Below are 23,566 nucleotides of genomic sequence, written 5' to 3'. Positions count from 1 at the left end.
AGTTCACGTTGAGCATAGTTGGACATACCTGTAAGCCTGGCACTTGGGAGACTGAAAACTTTGATTCTGAGGCCAGCCTTGCCTATAGAGGGAGACCTTATCTAAAAGAAAACAAACAAAAAACCCCTCCCGCTCCACCCCCAAACAACAAACAAAAAACCCAACAGACACTAATTGTGGTGCATGGTAATTGTTAGTTCTGGTATTTCCACTTTTTTGCTTTTGTTGTGACCTGGTCATACTGTGTAGCTAATCTAAGCCTGGCCTTGAACCGACATAGCAGCTATACTAATCTTAACCCCATCTCCCTGCCGGAGAATGCCAAGTGCTAGAACTCCAGATGTATACAGCCATGCTAGAATTCCACTTTGTTTTTAATATAATTTCTTTACACACTAGTGCACATGCATATGGACAGATCTATGCACATGTGGCACATGTGGAGGTCAGAGGACAATGCAGATTTGGTTCTCACTTGATCCTAAAGATTGAATTTAGCTCATCAGGTATTGTGTGCCAAGGGCCTTTACCTGACAAGCCATCTCTCCATGTCCCATGGCTTCCTTTTTAAATGTTTTCAATTATTTGCCAAAATTCTTTGGCATGTCTCTGAAAACCCTAGTATCTTTAGGTCCTGCAAATAAAAATGGAATCTTGTTTTCACTCATGTCTCTTTGTGAGGCTATTTTATTGAATGACCTACAATGTATCTCCAACACTTCTTACATTTGAAGACCTATGTTATTATTGTTGTATAACAATGTTCCGTTAAGGTGTTTTAGTTAAATCTTGCTGTCCCACAGGTTCTGCATGGTCAGGTCCTCTGCTTCAAGGTCTATGCTTGACACAGTATTTAGCTGGACTCAGGTCAGGCTCCAGTGAGACAGGATCCACCTCCCAAATCACATGGCTGCTGGCATCAATGGTCATTGAAGTTACAGATATAACCATTAGGCAGCACAGTTTAAAATGGGCCACACATAGAGAGACAGCTCCCTGCCACATGTCTGCATTTCCTTAGAAATGCCTCCTTACCATCAGTTCTCTGAGGTAATTAGGCAGGGATCTTACCATCTTGTTCAGCTTCAGCTTGTCCAGACATTTTCAGGAAGTCATACATATGGTCTAAACTACTTGGTCAGTTTATTGCAAATTAAACTATTATATTTTAATTTTAGTTGTAGTTTGTTATTGGCCTTGATATAGACAAATAATTTATAAGTAATGTGTTTCAGTATAATCTGATCTATTAAAGATTTACTTTGAATCTGAAAAACACCTAGAGTATAATTTTTTTCCTCATTACATTATACTGAATATTTGTATTTAGGAGATTAAGAAAACTGTACTTTATCAGTGTGGTGATGTATGCCAATAATCCCAGCAGCTGGAGGCAGAAGTAGGCAGACTGTTGTGGGCTCCAGGCCAGCCAGGGCTACACAGATCATTCGTCAAAAAAAAAACAGATCAAAAAAACAACAAAAAAGCCAGAAAAAAAAAAAAAAAAAAAAAAAAAAAAAAAAAAAAAAAAAAAAAAAAAAAACCCAAACAACCAAACCAAGCCCAAACCGAAATACAGAAAGAAAACTCTATTTTATGTATTAAATATTTATGACCAATTACAAAGCTATGGATTAGCATGAATTTATAAAAATGCCTAGATCAGCTGATAATTTGCTAATATTCCTAACATCAGTCTCTTAACTGTTGAGCATTCATACAAGTTCATATTTCTCACAACTGATTTGCCAAATATAAGTAACAGTTTAAACTGGCATGCTGAAGCCAGGCATGGTGGTACATAACTGTAATCCCAACACTCTGGAGGCAAACAGGCAGGATTGAGAAACTGAGATCTGTCTGGGTTATAGAGTTAGCCCATCTTGAAACAAAACAGCATATGATTTATAGTAATTATTTATGGTGCTATGATATAAACATGAAACATGTGAGGAAGAATAATATATATTTTATTTCAAAAGGAAATCCCTACTGATGAAAACTTCCAACAAGAAATACTGCCTCATGGGCTGACTAGATGGCTTAGCAGTTAAGGGCACTTGTCACTAAGGCTGATGACCTGAGTTTGATCCCTGGGACCCACACAGTGGAATGAGAATCAACTTCCAATCAGCTGTCTTCTGACCTTCACCACAGCATGCCTCAACCCCACACACCCACACAAACTGTAAAATACTGCACTCTTGGGTTTTTTTGTTTGTTTGTTTTTTGAGACAGGGTTTCTCTGTGTAGCCTGGGCTGTCCTGGAACTCACTCTGTAGACCAGGCTGGCCTGGAACTCAGAAATCTGCCTGCCTCTGCCTCCCAAAGGCTGGGATTAAAGGCGTGCACCACCACTGCCCAGCCTGCACTCTTGTTTTAAAAACAGATTTCAGAAGACATATACATTTGAGAGCTTTTATTCTTATGTGAATCAAGTATCGGGCTTTTGTTGTTGTGGAGAAAATAAAGCCAGTTTTATTTCTTGCACTTGAAGTAGTCTTCAATTAGCACCCTTAACACACCACAACCACTTTTATAGGGTTCCCGCTCATGTTTTCCCAGAAGCCTAATTAGGTTGATCCTCACGCTCAGCACAAAGCTCCTCCACCAACCTGACACACACAGGCTCATCACAATTGGGTTCAGTCACGCCCATGCCTAAGGCTTTGGCAGCTTTGCATGATGCTCATGCTGGGCCCTCTGGGATGAAGGCAGTCCTCAGTGCTCCTGTTAGGCAGTATTAGCATCCATCACACCTCCAGCAATAATGCCTTCCTTGGCCATAGTAGCAGGCTGTGGGAGAAGCTGAGTCTTGAACACACTTGACTGTCTGTATGACTTGCTGACAGCAGGGGAAGAGAGCCCATCAGCTACTTTCAACATTTGTAACTATTGCATATATTTTAAAAATAAGAGTAAAATAAAGCTACTTTCTTCAGAAATTAAAAAAAAAAAAACCAGAATCTATTAACCATCCTTAGTATAGACTATGAGTTCCACATACCTCAATTATGTATTGTTTTTCCACTTTTTCCCAGACACGTGACCACCTAGAATGAAAGCTATATTTCCCATCTTTGCAGTTGGGGAAGGCTCTGACCAGGTTTTGGATAGTGGTATTCAAAAAGAACTGTTTGATACAATTGGAAAATATTCTTGAACAAAGGGTAAACTCCTACTGCCCTGGTTCTTGCTGGTCACACTGTTTGTTGTGAGGACTGAAGCTTCGATATCAATCTCAAACCATGGGTTAGAACCAAAAGCTGAGGTTGGCTGAGCAATGAGGTGGCCTTGACATCCCACCAGAATTCTTTTAAAGGAAAACCTCTCACATCCTTAAAGGTACTAATATTGGGAACTGAGTTTTATGTTGCTGAGCCCGACCTTAACATACACATTTCGATGGTTGGCACATCACATCTTCATTAGACATTGTAAATGAGAAATTATTTCAACACCTGAAGACCAAACTACAAGAGATGACTCCACAGGCTCAAGGTTTTGAGACATTTTGGCAAGAGTTCTATGTAAAGTATATCCTTCCCGTGGCATGGCAACATCATTTTTCTTTAAAAAAGTTACTGGACAGACATCATTTCCACCATCGCCTATATAAACAATCCGTGTATATCTTGCTCCCCTTTTTAACTGTTTATCTATAAATTCTCCCAAAACTGTATTTTTGCAAAGATTCTTTGGGCACCTAGTGCAAGAATGACTATGGCAATTTTTCACTGTGAGACGACCATTGCTATCAAAAGATGCTGGATTGGTAAACACGTTATCAAAGACATCACGAAAAGCAGCAGCTTCTAAAACCCAATCTATGAAGATGGAATTTGAATCAGAAATGATGATACAGTCAAATCTGTCCTTATTCATCCTCAGAAAGCTGAGAAGTTCTATCATCCCTGAGGTGAAGGGCAGTGACGTCACTGCCCTCTTCAGTTCATCTTCTTTTACCCCCTCATCTCTCAAATACTTAAAGACTCTGCCCATAAATTCTGTCCAAAGCCCCTTTTGATAAGAATCTTGTAGCTCAATGGGAAGCTTTTTGTCTGGAGCGCACTGTACAATCCAGGTGTCACTGTTGTCATCTATGATTGTATTGTCAAAGTCAAACACCAACAGAACTTTCATGGTTCCACTAACAGACTTGGGTTACCCTGAAAGAGAAGAAATATTATTCCCTAAACACACTGTGTTTACATATCTGTTATACTGATTTAAGAGAAGCTAATGTTAACCCAATAAGAGCTGGGTGTGGTAGCACCTGTCTGTCATCTTGGCACTTAAGAGGTTAGGACAGAAGGAACAAGAGGTTCATGCTGACCTGGCTCTATAATGAGAACTTACCATATATATATATATATGTTAACATGCTAAAACAAGGAGTAGAAATTAGTAACTTAACATGTTTTCTGTTTTTTTTCCTGAAATGGGAGTCTCACTATATAGCCCTGGCTAGTCTGAAACATTCTATGTAGAACAGGCTGGCCTGGGAACTGAAGAGTAATCCATTTGCTTGTGCTTCCCAAATGCCTGAATTAAAAGTACATGTCACCACACTCAGCTTTTATTATGCATTAAAAAAATTAATTTTTTTCTGCTTACATATGCTGTATGTACCAAATTTGTGTTTGGTCCCCAAGGAGGCCAGAAGAGGTCTTCAGATCCCTCTGAGCTGGGGTTACTGATTGTGAATTGCCACGTGGGTGCTAGCAATGAACCTAGGTCCTCTGAAAAAGCAGTTAAGTATTCCTTACCCAGTGAGCCATCTCTCCAACTTCCAATTAAGTATTTTTTTTTTAGAATCATCACTTATTTTTCCTAAGAGAGCTACTACAGTTATTTAATTAGCTTATAACATCTGTAATCATCATCATTATTAAAGTAAGAGGCCATAATATATATATACTATGGCTATTCTATATATTAACAAAAGTTCTGAATGAATTTAAGTTATGTAACTCTATAAAATGTAAAATAATTTTTAATTGGCTTTCAGATTAAACTCAATGTCTAAATGTCAATGTTATGACCAAATGATTATTATTTCTTGTTTTTTGTTTGTTGTTTGTTTGTTTTTTGAAATAGGGTTTCTCTCTGTAGACCAGGCTGGCCTTGAACTTAGAAACCCACCTGACTCTGCCTCCTGAGTGCTGGGATTAAAGGTGTGTGCCACCAAGCCCAGCTTCAAGTAGGTTAATTTTAACAAAAAGATGTTAAGTAAAAATACCTAGGGCTGGAGAGATGGCTCAGTGGTTAAGAGCACTAGCTGCTCTTCCAGAGGTCCTGAGTTCAATTCCCAGCAAGCACAATCCTAGCTCACAACCATCTGTAATGGGATCTGATGCCCTCTTCTGGCATGCAGGTGGCATGCAGACCGAACACTCATATACATAAATAAATAAATCTTTAAAAAAAAAAAACAAAACCCTCATTAACCTTAAAGTACATACTAAAAAACTATAATTATGTTATAATTGTAGAAATTCTAAAAAGTAAAACATCCAAAATAGGAAAAAGATACAGAAATCAATTAAAAATAGAAAACATGGTATGTAGCTAAAGTATTTTCTGGCTTATAAAAAAGTAAAGATAGAGCCAGGCAGTAGTAGTGCACGCCTTGGATCCCAGCACTTGGGAGGCAGAGGCAGGTGGATTTCTGAGTTCAAGGCCAGCCTGGTCTACAGAGTGAGTTCCAGGACAGCCAGGGCTACAGAGAGAAACCCTGTCTCAAAGAAACAAATAAACGTAGTAAAGCTAGCGCGCGCGCGCACGCACGCACACGCACACACACACACACACACAGGTACTTTATCTATCACTTTATGGTATGGAGGGAATGTATAACCTAGAGAGGAATCTCCTCTTATGTGAACTTACTGATTTTGATGTTATTGGTGAGGGAAGATTTTTGAGACAGAGCTCAGTCTGGAGCCCAGGCTGTCCTTGAACTTGTGATCCTCCTGTTTAGCCTCCACTGTGCTGGGATTACAGGCATGAGCCAACATACCCCAGCTGTTGTATGAATTTAGAGGCAAAATTGATGATTACTGATCACCTAAAAACACTTCAGTTAGCTGAGCAGTGGTGGCACACCCTTTTAATTCAGCAGAGGCAGAGGCAGGTAGATCTCTGAGTTCAAGACCAGCCTGGTCTACAGGGTGAGTTCCAGAACAGGCAGGATTACTTGAAAAATCCATGTCTTAAAAAAAAATCCCACCCCTCCAAAAAAAGAACATTTAAATTAAATATACTGCCATAGGGTTTCCATTGCTATGAGGAGACACCATGACCAAGGCAACTCTTATAAAGCACAACAATTAACTGGGGCTAGCTTACAGGTTCTGAGGTTCAGTCCATTATCACCATTGTGTGAATGGCAGTGTCCAGGCTGGCATGATGCTGGAAGAGCTGAGTACTGTATCTCATTCCAAAAGCAAACAGAAGACTGTCTCCTAGGCAGTTAGGAGGACGTCACTTCACTAGGCAGAGCTTCAAAGCCCACCCCAACAGTGATGAACTTCTTCCAAAAAGGCCACACCTCCTAATAGCGTCACTTCCCAAGGGCCAAGCATATTTAAACCACCACATATACCTCATGGAGATTGACAGTGGATGATTTTTAAAAAATCTTCTAGGGATGTATATATGCTTCAGAAGGAGAGACCTGCCTAGCATGTGTGACACCTCAGTTTGATCTCCAACACCATATTAAAAGAAAATTTTCTCTAATGTAACTCATTGTTAGTTGAATAATGCCTCAAGCATAGGTTTAATTCACTACAAATTACTGAATTATTTTTGTTAGTTTTTTTGAGACAGGGTTTCTCTGTGTAGTCCTGGCTGTCCTGGAACTCACTCTGTAGACCAGGCTGAGAAGAACACAATTGAAGTACAATCACATTTAAGGTTGATCTAAGAGTATTTTTTTTTCTTAATTTTAGATTTTTTCCTGTCTTGTAAAAATATTTTTTATTAAAACCACTTACCCAAAATGGTACTTGCAGTCCAATTAATGTTACTTCAACACAGAGCTTAGACCACTGCAATCTTCAATTTGCCAGTTGTTTGTAAGCATTACTCCAGTTCTCTATGCAGGGAAACTGCTCTGATATGCAGGAAAGGAATGAAGACTTCTTAACTCCTAGAATTAATACAAGTATTTTAAAGACTTAAAATTTATTTTTTTCTAATTAGATCCCTTTTCCTCATATCAAAAAACAAACAAACAAAAACTGTGTACTGGCAATGAAGAAACAATTTGATTATACATACATACTTGAAATAAATGCAAAAAGTATGTCATATAAAAATATTTATCTGATTAATAAAATCACAAGTGTGAAGCCAACTGAATATCATTTCAGTTTTTCTCATTAAAAGGGAAACACTATATTTTATTTATATTCAACTATGAGTGATGTACTTAAAAAAAATCTACAAAAAATTAAGGAAGTACACAGACTGACTTTTAACAATGTGAATTTACCAAGGAATTGTTTTACTAAAATTTGGAAATTTGAAAAACAGACCAGTAATCCCAGCACTCAGGAGGCTGAGGCAGACATAAGATGCAATCTTGGACCCAGCTTAGGTTACACATGCAATGTGAAGAGGGTGAGCAGAGAGGATGGGGAAAACACTTGCTGAACAAGTCTAACAAGCCAAGTGTGAGCCCTGCAAGACTCTCTTGGGGAGAAACCCACAGTGGAGACCATTCCTAAAAGTTGTCTTCTGACTAGTATACCATTACACTCATTCAATACACACACAATAACACATTTTATTAACAAAACAAAACTCATATTCTCAGGGCTGGAGAGATGGCTCACTGGTTAAGAGTGCATGCTGCTCGAGCAGAGCACCCAAGTATTTAGTTCTCAGAGCCCATGTCTGCTGGTACAATTCTAGCTCCAGGGGGCTTAATGTCTCTAGACTCCATGGCTCCTACATGCACGTACACACGTACGCACACGTACGCGCGCGCACACACACACACATCCTAAGTAAGTAAATAAACAAGGGGCCGTAGAGGTGGCTCAGCAGTTACGAGCACATACTGCTTTTGTAGAAGACCCCAGCTTGAGTGGCTTATCACCACCTGTAACTCAAGCTCCACGGGAATCTGACAGCTCTAGCCTCTTCTGGCACCTTCAATCATGGGCACTTACCCTCATACAAACACATATACAAACATACACATAACTAAGTATAATACACATAAAATGGTTTATGGACAGTGGCCAGGTCTTGAGTGGTTTAATTGTCATTTGTAGTTTTTCTTCTGATTTTTGTTTTAAAAATAGCTCGATAATAATTTAAATTGTTTCAAATTAGGTTGCAAACACTTCATTTTACAACAGAAATAAGGGCTTCAAGGCGAAACAAAACAAAACAAAACAAAAAAACAACTAGTTCTAGACCAACTTGTATGGAAAGGCTGTAGGTTGCAGTTGTAATCAGAAGTTTCAAGTCAAATGAGACCCAATTTGAAATATAAGAATGTATATTAGAAAGTTGCTGACATATTTTATGAGGTTCAATACTTGTAACTAATTTGGTAAAACTCCTGAGGATTTTCACTGAGAGACATGCTCTACACAGCTTCTGTCTCATAAGCTATATACTCAATGCCCCAGTTGCTTCACGGATGTCTCTCCAGTGAACAGGTTAAAAGGCACCCATGTTGTCCTTTGTGATTTGAATTCACTCAGCTCAGAGTTTCTGTCCTATGATGGGGACACACATCAATCCACATAATTTCTTGCTCACTCCGAAACATCTTGGGGGAAGAGGGGCTTAGGAAAAGAGGCAAAATTTGCTGGTGATGCAGCTAGCACTGTGTAATTCACTGATCCCTCACTAGGCGGCGTGTTCTCTCACAAACTATGAAAGTGGCTGTTTGCCTGGAAATACAGTACAATCCCTGACCTTTTCAGTCCCTGTGAGCTTCCAACTTACTAGGACATGTCCACAAAGTTCTGTCTCCAGAAATTTTTATTAATCCTTCCATACTTACCAGCATTATTACAGTGGAACATCTCTGATAGAAAACCTGAAGAGAGATAGCACACCTATGTGTTAGAATGTTCATTATTGAAAATCGCACTTACTTTCATGTTGAGGAACGACAAATGTTGCTTAATTAGTCGACAGTACCAACAATTTAGTGATGAAACCAGTTGTACATCGATATTACAGGAGAGCCTCTTTTGAGATCAAGTGCCAGTCCACTTTTTGTGTCATTAGAGACTCACTGGTCCCCAACCACACTAATTACAATTTATTTACCAAGCAGTTTAATTATGTCAAAGATATTAACCTGAATGTTCTGGGGACAACATTCAAGTTTTAATAGTCCTATGTAACAACTGACGGGGTCTCATCTGGTCCTGACTATGCCTCACAAATCAAATCATTTAAAAACACCTTTTATATCCCTTAATCCTTGGGGTTCTGTGGTCAAAGCGGGCTGTCCTTCACCTCAGCCAGCGAGGCGCAGTGTAGGAGCTCACACCCAGCCTGGGCCTCGACTCGCACACCGGCCGGTTCCAAACTAGCGCAGCGTCTGAGAAAAGCGGAACCGGCCGAGTGGGACGGAGCGCTCCTCACTGACCCAGGCCTGGGTCGCAGCCGACGGCCTGCATCCGTCCCAGCGTCGGCCAGTTGGTTCTCGTGCCTTACGTCGACGCTGAACTGCTAGCGCCGCGGCTCGCCCACCACTCTGCACCGCGCACGCGCACACCCGTGCTTCGTTCCTCGGTTCAGCCGCAGACAGGGCTCCTTCCTGGTTCCTGGCTGGCGATCAACGTCACTTCCGGCGCGGTTGCTAAACAACCAAATGGTTTAGCGACCATTCGGTGGCAACCTCAGTTTGGAAATAGTCTCACCGGCTCAGGACTCGCGGGGCTCAGCTTGTTAAAGATGCAGGTGCGCTTTGGACGGCGCTCCGGACAGGCGAAGGAAAACCCAGGTGAGCTGCCTTGGCCCGCGCCGGAGTTGGGATTGTGTCTAGAATCCCGACATTGGGTGACAAAGTGAGGGCTTCCTTTTGAAATTCGGCTGCCTTTTGAAATGGGCTTTATCAAGTCGAAAGCATTCCCAGAAAAGCATCCTTGAAGTGTAGCAGGCTTGCCTTCAGGTGAAGGAGTGGAAAAAGGAAGGAAGACTTAGGGGCGTATAGTAGAAAGTTTACAGGAATCGGGGTAGAAAAAGCAGAAAGTTAGACATCTCACCACAGCTCTAGCTGGTCAGATACTCAGGGGACTCTTAAGCTTTGTTATTCGTTGAATACATTTTGGAATGCTGTATGGAAATGTCATTGACCTATCAAAGTCTTCATTCTGTTGCAGACCTGCTGAGTAGTCTTTTCTAAAGCTCAAGAAAATACCTAAGTTCTTTCCACGCTAAAATTAAAACTCTATTAGTCAAATGCTTTGATACTGTAAAAAAAAATACGGTAATTAAGGTGACCTAAGATTTGATTTTTTTTCAAAGATGTGAGCAAGTAGAAGAACTTCTAAAAACAAAATCTTTATTTAAGTTCAACCACAACAAGTTTAATTGTTGTCATGGTAACTCATAGATTCTTGGAAATTTGAACTATCTTCATGTTTTGCTTGAGTTCCGTAGCAGTAGCACCCCCACCCCCACCCCACACCCCAGGATAGACACAGTTTGGTCAGTGGGAACATTAGGAAATTTTACTCATACACAAGGACACTGTAAAAGTAATTTTTATTCACCCAATGTAATTGTTGTCTTGGAGGCTTACTGCTAAATAAGCTCACCCTTTCTAGTTCTTGAAGAACTGTGGCCTCGCTGGTTCTAGCAGGTGTTCTGGCCCAAACTCCTCTTCAAGCTGACTGATTCAAACTGGCTTCTCTCAGCCTCTTACTGAATTGCTCTTCTTGGGAAAACTGCCTCTGAATTCTGTGAATTGAACTGCGCTGACTGCACGAATTGAACAAACCTGAATAGAACTGCATGAACTCAACTGAGCTCCATTGCATTGCCTGAACTCAACCGAACTGTCCTCACTGAACTGCCCTCCACTCTTACCCACGCTGCAATGCGGCTGTATCCTGTCCCTGTGAGAGTTAGGCATATCTTATTCTGTCAAATCTTTCTCTGACTCCTCACTTTATCTGTCTCTCAATTAGACATCACTTTCAAACACGGCTGCTTTCTTCTTCAAACTAACTTTACCTTAGCTGTTAGGGATTAAAGTTGTGTACTAAGGACATGTCTGTATTCCAGTCAGAGGTGTGTGTTATTCCAGCTGGATCACACAGACCTAGAAGGTTTTTGTATGTGATCCCTTGCTAGAGCAGCCACATATCTGGATTAGAATTCCTCTACATCTTTCCCCTTTCTGTTTTGTTTTTAAATATTTATTTTATGCATATGAATACACTGTAGCTGTCTTCAGACACACCAGAAGAGGGCATCAGTTCCCATTTCCGATGGTTGTGAGCTACCACATGGTTGCTGGGAACTGAACTCAGGACCTCTGGCAGAGCAGTCAGTGCTCTTAATCTCTGAGCCATCTCTCCAGTCCTCCTTTCTGTTTAAGTCAAAAACCATACATCATTTTAACTATTACAACAGATGTTTCAGAAATAATTGTTATGATTCATCATGTCTAGTAGTTATTTGGTGTTGTGATTTAAATACCATGGTATCCCCCATAAGTTCATGTTGCCAGGCTGGGAGCATTGAGAGGTGTTGAGATCTAAGCTAGGTACAGTAGTAAACATATAGAATCCTAACTCCTTAGGAAGCTGAGGCAGGAGGATCCTGAGTTGAGCATGTTTCTGAAGAGGGTTGTTAATGAACTCCACTGTATTACTTAGGATATTTTGAGTTTATGTAACAGAATACTCAACTTAATCATATTAAAAAATAAGGAAATGTACTTACTTATTTAGTTATGGAGCCTTCAGAGTGGGTTAATTAGCACCACAATATGATGACCATTGCTCTAGCTTCTTCCTTTGCTTCTTGTTTGCATTTCATACTAACAGTTTCATCCCAAGCTGGTTCCTCTCAAGATCATGGAATGGCCCCCTTATACATCTCTCTTACTTTCTTGCTTGTGCACAGCTTTAAAGTCTCTTGAGTGTCTGTCCCAAAACAAAGAAGAGCTTTTTCTTCTGTTTCTTTGATTAACATTAGAGAAATAATTGTTGGTAAGGGAGGTATCTGTATAGTCAAACTATCTAGACCTGGCCCAAGACTGTAGTTGATTCTTCACATTGCCTTCTCAATGGGGAAGATGTTGTATAGTGTCCATCACTGTGTCTGCAAGTGCAACAGATGGATGTTTCTAAAACTATCCACCTTTGAAATGACACACTTAACTCTGAAAATGCTTTTATTACAACTTATTGGTATAATCATTGTTAATCACAGTCTGAAAGAAGAAAATACCAATGATACAGGGTAAATCAAGGTCCCTTTTGGGGATTCTCAGTCCTAATAAAAGAATTTAAGAATGGACTCAAATAGAAGAAGCTTAAGAACAATTTTATTAAAAAGGAAACCTGCAGGACAGGTAAGCTGCAAAAGCTCAATTGCTGCCCAAAGGAGGAAAGAAAGAGCTGTGTTAGTTAAACTGGCATGAAAGTTGGACATGGCAGGCAGGCGGCTGTGTATTGAGGAGAGACTTTAGAACAATGGTTCCCAACCTTCCTAATGCTGGGACCCTTTCTTACAGTTCCTCATGTTGTGGTGACCTGCATCATGCAATTATTTTCTGTGCTATTTCATGATTATAACTTTATGAATTATATTGTAAATATCTGTGTTTTCCAATGGTCTTAGACCCTCATTCAACCCCCAAAGGGGTGGTGAAGCAAAGGTTGAGAACCACTGCTTTAGAGAAAGCATGCAGTCTGAAATGCTGGGGGAAAGCTCAAAGCATTAAGGAAAGCATGCTAAAGGGAGATAGAAGAAAAGGAGAATACACCTCTCTGATCAGTTCAGAAGAGTGAAGAAACTTAACAAATTACATGGCTATACCCCTTAAGGTTCTGAATTGGGGCAGGGATTCTAAGAAAGAACATAAAGCAATAAAATCATGTATGTAACAACATGAATGAATCTCAAAGTAATTCTTTTGAATAAAATATATAATAAAAATAGTAGATGAATGATGAGCCTAAGGAGGGATGATAAGCAGTAAATCAAGGCATGGGAACTGTTGGTGCCCTGTGGCCATTATCTGAACTATGGCTTTGGAGGCATATTTGTCAAATTTAATAAAATGGATCTTATGAGAGAGCTAATTCTACCTATCTCATTAGCATGGCCGAAGTGGAGTTCAAGGACAGACCCCTTAGCAAATGTGATTGAATCCCAATTCCAACTAGCATGTTTGGTCTCCACCCAGGCTATAGACCTCACTCTCTTGATCAGGAGTTTTTCCACCAGATTCTACAAAGTTAAATGTCTTGCCCAAGTTTACACACAAAGGAAATCGCCAAAGATTTGATCACTTTATTCTGACTTCATAAAGCCTAGTATTATTTCCCTCAGCCAATCGTAAGTTACACATTTGAGGCAATTTTCAGATAACCACTCCACTCTAGACATTTATGAAAAAAATCATGTGAACTCTTCCTGGAAAAGTATTAATAATTATGTTTTTGAATGCATTAGGAATGGATTCAAACTATGAAAAAGACGAGATTCCCTATCCACCTCTCCTACCTAGCAAGGTAGATCTCCAGCAGATCACCATAATCCCACATGCTGAGTGGGAAAGGATCCGGGATAGCCTCAACAGGTTGACAAGAGAAGCAGCAGTCCTTCGTGCAGAAAGAACAGCAAAGAAAAATATGCATATGCGATCTCAAGAGATGGTAAAACACTGGACTAACACATACGCAGTAAGTCTCAGCCTTCCAGAACTCACATGCTTTGGACAGTAACTGTTGCTTCTGAATAGTGCCTCATACCTTGTATAGATAACTTTATGTTCAAACTGTCATAAGTACAATAACACACATTTTAAAGATCTTTAAGTAACATGCCATAAATGACTCAATTAAGGTAAACATCTTGTTAAACTTTTGGCATGTACATGCCTTCAAAACTGTCATTATAGTTAAGCTAACGAACATACTCATCACCTAAAAGTTTAGCTCCTTGTCACTCTTCCTTAGAAATGAGTGAGACACCACTGCCACTTATCATTATAGGTTTTATTCTCCCCTCTGAGAGTTACATACACTCTTTGTATTGCTGGGTAATAGTCCAGTGTTTGATACACTACAGTTTATTTAACTGCTCACTTGATGATAAGACATCAACCAAATGTTGACATCTGGGTTGTTTCCATCTTTTGACTACTATAAATATAGTTGCTGTGAACATTCATACAAGTCTTTCTCTGGACATATATCCCCATTTATCTTGAGCAGATATTTTGATATGAATATATATAGTAAAATCATAATCACTGTATATATGACTTTGTAAGTGGGTTAAAAAGTGGCTGGAGAGATGGCTCAACAGTGATCATAGCTCTTTCAGAGGGTTTGCATTCAGTTTTCAGGACTCACATTGAGCAGCTCACAATTCCTGTAACACCAGCTCCAGAAGATCTGACACTCTTCTGGCAGCTTGAGATAGCTGTACACATGTACACACACACACACACACACACACACACACACACACACACACACTATATCTATCTATCTATCTATCTATCTATCTATCTATCTATCTATCTATCTTTAAAAAATTAACTTTGTAAGAAGTTCCCAAACTGTTTTCACAAAGCAATTATGATTTTATATCCCCCCCTCCCACCAGCAAGATGAGAGCTCTGTTGCTTCTATATTCTCATCAATAGTTAGGATGGTTAGTCTTTCTCATTACAGACATTCTAATGGGTGTAAATTTTTCGATATGGCTTGAATTTGAGTTTTCCTAATCACAAATGTTAAATATTTTTAAAATAATGTTTACTGTATACCCATGGATCATGCACATATGGAGGTCAGAGGACAGCTTGTGGGAGTCCTTTCTCTTCACCATGTGGGTTCTTGGAATCTAACTCCTGATGGCTGCCTTGGTGGCAGTGCTTTCTTACCAGCTGTTTTAGTTAATGTTAACTCTCAATTCCAATTAGCTTGGGATCACCTGAAAAAAGTGTCAACTGAGTAATTGTTTCCATCAGGTTGATCTGTGAGCATGTCTGTGAGGGATCGCATTGCCTGAAAGTTGATGTAGGAGGGCCCAGCCTACTGTATGTGGCGCCATCCCTAGGCAGGTGGTCCTGGACTATAGAAGGAAGCATGATCCCTGAACTTGAGCCTGAATAAGCCAGGGGGTGATCCAGCAAATGGGGTTCCTCTATAACATCTGCATCAGGTTCCTACTTTGAGTTTCTGTCATAACTTCCCTCAGTGATAGATTGTGACCTTAAAGTATAAACCTAATAAATCCTTTCCTCACCCACATTGCTTTTGGCCAACGTGGTTTTTTGTTTTATTTTTTATTTTGGGGGGTTTTGTTTGTTTGTTTGTTTTTTTCGAGACAGGGTTTTTCTGTGTAGCCCTGGCTGTCCTGGAACTCACTCTGTAGACCAGGCTGGCCTTGAACTCAGAAATCCAACTGCCTCTGCCTCCCAAGTGCTGGGATTAAAGGCGTGTGCCACCACTGCCTGTCTGGCCAACGTGTTTTTATCACAGCAATGGAAAGGAGACTAGACTGTTGGCTAAACATCTTTTGATGAACTTGCTTTCCACCTCTTCAAATTTTCATGATTAGACTTTTTTGTATTGATTTTAGAGAACTTTAAAAACATATTCTTTTTTTTTAATTTATTTTTTATTGGATATTTTATTTACATTTCAGATGCCACCTCCTTTCCCCATTTCCCCTCCCTAGAAAACCCCTATCCCATGCCCCCTTCTCCTTTTTGCTTTTATACAATTTTTTTTAATGTTAACCAAAGGCTTTATAAGTTTGGTAATGCTCAATATCAATCAGAAGTGTAACCTAATACCCAACCTAGATATATCAACTATCTTTGACTGGTGGAGACATGTGAACATCTGCCTCCATGTCTGGTCCCCCTCTCTCTTTCTCTCTCATCACCTAGCTCCTATCCTTCTCTTTCTCCTCTCCTTCTCCTCCCCTTCTCCTCCTCCTTTCCTTGCTCCTCCTCTTCCTCTCTGTACTCCTCCCACCTTAGCTCCTCCTACATATCACCCTTCCTGTTAAAATAAAACTTTTCTCTCAAAATACAGTTAGAGAATAACTATACCAATTTATGTCAGTAAGGTGTAAGATAGACCTAATACTCAATCCATCATTTTGTTGACTAAGCAGAACCTCTGTCACCTCTCCTAAATAAAAGACTTAGTTCTGAACCTGGCTTTTTTTTCTTGGCTTTAGAATGAATGTCAGCTGAAAACCATCCTCTCAAATCTTTTCTCTCAAAGTAAATAGCAAGGATTGGCTATGAGACTATAAGTTTTCAGCCCCGACAGAAATCCAGAATGATTGAGTTAACTGAAATTATGGGAAGCACAAAGCATAGCTTCTAAAATTTAGCCAATTTATAGAGACCACTGAACACCTGGACAGTCCCTATACTACAGAACGTTGGAGCATCCAATCTTCAGCCTTCTGGCCCAGGATCATCTGACAGACCTAGTGATGCAGAATTATTAAGGGCTGATTACTCTGTCTTGGCAGATATAATCAGTCAACTATTCTGCAAGTGTGTCCTTTTCTGGACAGTATTTTGTCTGTAGATGGAAAGAGGCAATTCTTATCTAGTGGGTGTCTCACCACAGTTGGAATAACTCCAAAGATGCTCAATTTCTTCTTAGAATCCAAGACAGCAAGCTGTCAGGAGCAGACAGGTCTCTAATCAAAATGAACATTAATACAGAAATTTTTTTAATGTCAATTCTTTGGATTTCTGATGTTTTGAAAACCGACTATCCATGTAAGGCAATCTGGACTGTTGTCTGTTAACTCCTCTCAGCTATTTCTAAAGAAAATGTAGAAAATACCCTAACAATAAACTCTAAGCCATGAATTTGCTATAGGCTCTTAACTCACAGTCTAACCATCTCAAATAAGTTTAAAAAATTAAAGAAGGACTGGGTCTAAGCCTTGTATTCCTAAATGTGTTATACAGGCACAATGCCCATGAGAGTAAAAATATCCATCTCACTTTTATATTAATAAGAAGCTCGTACCAATGAAAACCTTAAATTTGAAATCAAAGTAAATTTTGTACCATTTAAGAAATTTTAACTTCATCTTAATAACAATTATACATATTTCTACCAGTAGGTTACGGCTATGCAATAAATCCTAGCTAATCCTCCCTGTTCCACCAAAACCACTACTTTTCCCTCGAAAGACAGCCCAATATTAACCACCTCAGTCCCCAAGCCCAGGGAATAGGGGCACCAATTCTTCAGTAACTTCTTCAAGCTGATTATGGGTGTTGAGATATTAGAAGAGGGGTTGGGGGAAGAGTAAATTGATGAGCCTCTGACACTGTCTTCACTGCATCCAGCTGGAACTCCAGGACATCAGATGTTCGAGCAGGTCTGCTCAGCTTGCTTGATGAGTAGATACACCAAGGCTATGTATTCTGCAATATACAATTCTCAAAACAAATTTTAGTATCAAGATAATTGTTTGAATTCTGGAATCTAGTCTTCTGGCAGCCTGCCTCTATCATGTCTAATCCATATAATTCTGGGAGTTTCTATGAGGGTGTGCTCCCACCATCCTCCCATTTTCACCTTCCTGCTCTCAAATTTCCCAGCATTAGGGAATCCAAACTTTCAGGTACCAAGGCCCTCCACTTCCACTGATGCCTAACCCCTTACCCCATCCCCCCTCCTCCAATTACTATGAGGGTATGCTCCCACCATCCTCTCATTCCCACCTCCCTGCTCTTGCAATTCCCCAACACTAGGGAATCTAAACTTTCATGTACCAAGGCTGTCCACTTCCACTGATGCCTGGCAAGGCCACTCTCAACTACCTATACAGGTGGACCCATGAGTCCCTCCCTTTGTGTTCTCAGGCTGGAGATTTTAGAATGGCTACTCCAGCTTGTTTCTTAGGACCATTTGCTTGAAAAATTGTTTTCCAGCTTTTTACTCTAAGGTAGAGTCTGTCTTTGCACTGAGGTGGATTTCCTGTATGCAGCAAAAATGCTGGGTCCTGTTTATGTATCCAGTCCATTAGCCTATGTCTTTTAATTGGGAAATTGAGTCCATTGATGTTAAGAGATATTAAGGAACAGTGATTGTTGCTTCCTGTTATTTTTGTTATTAGAGGTGAAGTTATCTTTGTGTGGCTATCTTCTTTTGGATTTGTTGGAAGAGGGTTACTTTCTTGCTTTTTCTAGGGTATAATTTCCCTCCTTGTATTGGAGCTTTCCCGCTATTATCCTTTGTAATGCTGGGTTTGTGGAAAGATATTGTGTAAATTTGGTTTCGTCGTGGAATATCTTGGTTTCTCCATCTATGGTAATTGAGAGATTTGCTGGGTATAGTAGTCTGGGCTGGCATTTGTGTTCTCTTAGGGTCTGTATGACATCTGTCCAGTATCTTCTAGCTTTTATAGTATCTGGTAAGAAGTCTGGTGTAATTCTGATAGGTCTGCCTTTATATGTTACTTGGCCTTTCTCCCTTACTGCATTTAATATTCTTTCTTTGTTTGTGCACTTGGTGTTTTGATTATTATGTGACGGGAGGTATTTCTTTTCTGGTCTAGTCTATTTGGCGTTCTATAGGCTTCTTGTATGTTTATGGGCATCTCTTTCTTTAGATTAGGGAAGTTTTCTTCTATAATTTTGTTGAAGATATTTATTGGCCCTTTAAGTTGGGAATCTTCACTCTCATCTATACCTATTATCCTTAGGTTTGGTCTCCTCATTGTGTCCTGGATTTCCTGGATATTTTGTGTTAAGAACTTCTTGCATTTTGCATTTTCTTTGACAGTTGTGTTGATATTTTCTATGGTATCTTCTGCACCTGAGATTCTCTCTTTTACCTCTTGTATTCTGTTGGTGATGCTTGTGTCTATGACTCCTGATTTCTTTCCTAGGTTTTCTATCTCCAGCATAGTCTCCCTTTGTGATTTCTTGATTGTTTCTACTTCCATTTTTATGTCCTGGATGGTTTTGTTCAATTCCTTCACCTGTTTGGTTGTGTTCTCTTGTAATTCTTTAAGGGATTTTTGTGTTTCCTCTTTAAGGGCTTCTACCTTTTTACCTGTGTTCTCAAATTCTTTGAGAGTGTTATTTATGTCCTTCTTAAAGTCCTCTATCATCATCATTAGAAGGGATTTTAAATCTGAATCTTGCTTTCCTGGTGATATGAGGAATTGAGGACTTTCTAGTGTGGGAAAACTAGGTTCTAATGATGCCAAGTACCCTGGGTTGCTGATGCTTATGTTCTTGCGCTTGCCTTTTGCCATCTGTATCTTCTTATTGCTACCTGCCCTGTCTCTGACTAGAGCCTGTCTTTCCTATTATCTTGGTTGTATCAGAATTGTGTGGGGTGGGTGTAACTACTGGGGTAAGAGCTGGGGCCCAAAATCTGCTCAGTGCTCAGGCGCAGACAGGATACTGCCCAGGTTAGAGCTCTGGAAGCCCCACTTCCTCTGGGTTCTTAGAGATTGGGGGCAGAGCCGCCACCCAAGATGTGCTCAGTGCTCTGGCCCAGACCAGAAGGAACCAGTGCTCCGGGCTGGGAGTGACTTCCTGGGTCCTTGTGGGTCCCAGTTACTCCCTGTTTGGGGCAGACATTGTTGTCTGCTTACCTAAGATACTGCCTAGGTTAGAGTTCCTGGGAGCCCCACTTCTTCTGGGTTCTGTATGATTGGGGGCAGAGCTGCCATCCAGGATCTGCTCAGTTCCTGGGCCCAGACTGGAAGCTAAAAACATATTCTAAAGATAAGTGTGGTGGCACATTCTTGTAGTCCAAATACTCAGGAAGCCCAGAGAGACCTTGCGTTCAAGGCCAACCTGGACTACATAGTAAGTTCAAGGCCAACCTGGTCAAGGTATCAAGACCTTGCCTCAATAAACAAAACAACAAAAGAACTGTAACAAAAGCAGGGCTAGGAATGTTAGAGCACCTGGTAGAGTGTCTGTTTAGCATGCATGGAACCCTGAACTCAGAATGTAATGCCACTTAAAGCCCAGCATGGTGGTCCATGCCTATAATCCCAACATTTGGAGATGGCAAAAGGAGAATGAAAAGTTCAAGGTCATCTTTGACTATGCAGTGATTTCAGGCTAGCCCAAAGTCTATGATACCCTGTCTCAAGAAGACATTATTTGAAAATATTTCTTCTCAGTATATATCTTGAATTATTATTTACTTACCTTGTCTTTTAAAAAAAAACAAGGGTTTTGGTTTTTTGTTTTGTTTTGGTTTTTTGCTTTTTGAGATTTCTTTATACTATCCATGGTGACCTCTGTCTTAGCATTTCTATTGCGTGAAGAGACTCCATGACCCTAGGAACCCTTATAAAGGTAAATATTTAATTGGGCCTGGCTTACAGTTTCAGAGGTTTAGTCCATTATCAAACATGGCACCTTGCAGGCGGATGTTGTGCTGGAGAAGGACCTAAGAGTTCTGTGTCTGGATCCACAGCCAGCAGGAGACTGTGTGTCACATTAGGTGTAACTTGAGCATATGAGACCTCAAAACTTGCCCCCACAGTGACACACTTCCTCCAACAAGGCCACACCTCCTAATAGTGTCACTCCCTATGGACCAAGCATTTAAGCACATGGCCCTTTGGGGGCCATTCCTGTTCAAACCACCTCAACCTCAAACTCAGTCTCAAGTGATCCTCTTGCCTCTGCTTCTGTTTTCAGAGTAGCTGGACGTATATACCTCAATGATGGATCAACAGAAAAGTTTTTAATCTTAGTGAAGTCTTAATATTGGAGAGAAAAATGTATTACATACCCTATAAATAGTTTTGAATTTCAAATCATGTAAATGCACTACCCATCTAAAAAATTAAATTAAAAAATAGTTCAGTGTTGGAGAGATGGCTAAGTGATTAAGAGCACTGACTGCTCTTCCTAAAGATCTGGGTTTGATTTCCAGCACACACATGGCAGTTAACAATGTTCTGTAACTACAGTCCCAGGGCCTCCAACAACCTCTTCTGGCCTCCTCAGGCACCAGGCAAGCACGTGATGCACAGACATGCATACAGGCAAAACAGTCATACACATAAACTAACTAAACACCATTTAAAAATTGAAAGTGTATGTTCATGTTTACTAATGAATTATGCAAACAATAAAAATTCATAATGAAATTTAAGTGACTATGCACTGATATTAACTTATGGGTCAATTAAATTGAAAAATAAAAACAAAAGATTGCTTTTGTGCTGTGGTTTGTCCATAGGATCCTGGGTTTGATCCCCAACACTGAAAAAGAGAAAGATTATTTTGTCTTTTCACAGGGAATGAAAGAACAGAAACTTAAAGCCAAGCAAAAACGTGATGAAGAGATTGAGGCTGAAAGACAAATTCTTGATCTGGAGGAAGAAATATACAAACAAGGAGAAAGAAAGAAGGCCATTGAAAATGCAAAGCAGTATCAGTTTTACCAGACAGAGAGAGTGAAACACTTTCATGTACTATCTGGCTTCTCTTCTATTTATATATATGTATATTTATTTAACATGCATAGTTAACAGTTCTCTATGTAATTATACATAGTTTTCTTAAAATAGTATGATTTTTTTGTAGTCAGGACTTCTTCTCAGTAGAGTTATGAAAGAGCGTGATGTCCAGATTCAGTACAAAAAGAATGCAGTTAAATCAGATAAAAAATGGGAGGAACAAGAGAAACTCGACAATGAAAAAGCTTTTAAAGAAGAACAAGAGAAAATGGAAAAACGGCGCAGGGAAAGAGTAGCTCTTGCCAACGACCATCTGAAACAGTATGTATACATCAGTGAGCTTTCATGTGTCTTTCTCATGGATATAGCTTTTCCTCTGATTTTCAAATTAATATTTGTTAAAAACATGGTAGAAAAATTTTAAAAAGATCAAAACTCACTATTAGAAACAGCTGTGGTGATGCATTTGTAGCCACTGATATGCATTCATAGCACTGGGGAGGCTACAGCAGGGAAATCAAGAATTGAAGGTTAGTCTGGTCTACATAATAAGACCCTATCTCAAAAAAAAACCAAAACAAAGGCCATTGAAACGGCTCAGTGGGTAAAGGCATCTGTCACACAAGCCTGACATGAGTTCAGTCCCTCGTAGGAAAGAGCTAACGCCGCAAAATTACCCTCTGACCTTCACAAGTATACAAGTCCACATTCATCACACAGGTACATACACATATATACACATATCCACTAAGGGGTTAAGATCTAGCTGGGTTTGATTCCCAGTGCCCACATGGTTGCTCAAAATCATCTGAAGCTTCAGTTCCAGAGAAGTCAACACCTTCTGCCTTCCATGGGCATGTGGTACACATATATACATGTAGGCAGAACATTAGAACATACATAACAAAATAAGTACACATTTTAAAAATATATTACCAGGTACTACCCGGGAAGTGCGTTGTGATGGTGTAAAATATGTCTACATGTTCTTTAGCTTTTCTTCAAAGGATAGAGCCTAATTTGTTTCTACTGTCTGGAGGACAGGCTACACATATTATCTCATGGCCATTGACCAGAATGTGACAGAGTGATTGTGACATATCAGATTAGGATATTAAAGATATCTGGCTTCTTTCTTGCTTACCCCTCAGAGAGTTTACTGGGGAACATGATTTCCATCTTGCAAGATACTAAATCAGGTCTATGCGAAGGAACAGGTAGCAGAAAACTTCAAGTGGTGACAGTGGGTCTTCTAGCCTTAGTGATGCCAAGACCCCACTACAGCCCCAGCCGACAGCTTGATTGCAGTCTCTTCAGAGCCACCCGTCTAAGCCCCTCCTCATCTTGCTGGTCAGGAATGCACAAGACAGAGTGTTTATTGTTTAAAATCACTGTATTTTGAGGTACTTAACAACAGTTATTAAAACTTCTGGCCCCACGCCTGGAAAAGTATGACATATATCAGATACATTGTAAACAGTGCCCCGGCACCAGACTCAGGCAGGCTAATCTCTTTTGGAGCTGTGTCTGGTACAAGAGTCTGCCTCAAACTCACATCCTGAAGATAAGGCAAATAAAGAACAATTGGACACAATTCCCCAAGTAGAGTGATTTTAACCAAGAAATTAAAAATACTTATTCAAAGACAGCCAAGTATCTATCGACAATACGTGTTTCTCATTCCTTCTGCAGGTAGTTAATTCCTGTAGGAAGAGCCTCATAGACCCCGTTTAAGGAAATTTTATTGCTGGGCTTGGTGGCACACACCTTTGATTCCCAGTACTTGGGAGGTAGAAGCAGTAAGATCTCTGAGCTTGAGTCCAGCCTGGTCTACATAGAGTTTCAGAGCAGCCAAGGCTACATAGTAAGACCCTGTCTTAATTTTTTTGACTGATTACTTTTG

At 40.0% G+C, this 23,566-nt stretch overlaps 2 protein-coding genes across 10 annotated transcripts in view; one reads left to right on the top strand and one right to left on the bottom strand.

Moving 5' to 3' along the window:
* Window positions 1–2,404: 2,404 nt before the first annotated feature.
* On the bottom strand, window positions 2,405–9,801 carry Phospho2 (phosphatase, orphan 2). Of its 7 annotated transcripts, none has more exons than XR_013108623.1 (4): window positions 9,442–9,801; window positions 9,032–9,067; window positions 7,002–7,156; window positions 2,405–4,169 (listed from the first exon to the last, which is right to left on the bottom strand). XR_013108623.1 is itself a non-coding variant. In XM_076928883.1 (4 exons), the coding sequence occupies exon 4, from the start codon at window positions 4,141–4,143 to the stop codon at window positions 3,418–3,420; it is 726 nt and encodes a 241-aa protein (XP_076784998.1). In that variant the 5' UTR covers window positions 4,144–4,169; window positions 7,002–7,120; window positions 9,032–9,067; window positions 9,496–9,637; the 3' UTR covers window positions 2,405–3,417. The 7 variants fall into 7 exon arrangements, 2 of the variants coding, with proteins under 2 accessions (XP_076784998.1, XP_076784997.1); XM_076928883.1 differs by having other exon boundaries at window positions 7,002–7,120; window positions 9,496–9,637; XM_076928882.1 differs by having other exon boundaries at window positions 7,002–7,120; window positions 9,442–9,583.
* Window positions 9,802–9,839: 38 nt separating this feature from the next.
* The window catches only part of Cfap210 (cilia and flagella associated protein 210), a 35,945-nt gene continuing 22,218 nt past the window's right edge, over window positions 9,840–23,566 (top strand). For all 3 annotated transcript variants that reach the window (XM_034493723.2, XM_076928881.1, XM_076928880.1), the window contains exons 1-4: window positions 9,840–9,985; window positions 13,675–13,904; window positions 21,502–21,675; window positions 21,791–21,984. In XM_034493723.2, coding sequence (XP_034349614.1) covers window positions 9,937–9,985; window positions 13,675–13,904; window positions 21,502–21,675; window positions 21,791–21,984 — 647 coding nt within the window. In that variant the 5' untranslated portion in view covers window positions 9,840–9,936. The remainder of the gene's footprint in view (window positions 9,986–13,674; window positions 13,905–21,501; window positions 21,676–21,790; window positions 21,985–23,566) is intronic.

The sequence above is a fragment of the Arvicanthis niloticus genome, chromosome 2 (genome assembly GCF_011762505.2).
Source record: "Arvicanthis niloticus isolate mArvNil1 chromosome 2, mArvNil1.pat.X, whole genome shotgun sequence".
Lineage (NCBI taxonomy): Eukaryota > Metazoa > Chordata > Mammalia > Rodentia > Muridae > Arvicanthis > Arvicanthis niloticus.
This window is presented reverse-complemented; position numbering and strand designations above follow the sequence as displayed.

What these genes read in the sequence shown, in the direction of transcription:
- Phospho2 (XM_076928883.1), bottom strand. Translation starts at nt 4,143, where the DNA reads ATGAAAGTTCTGTTGGTGTTTGACTTTGACAATACAATCATAGATGAC.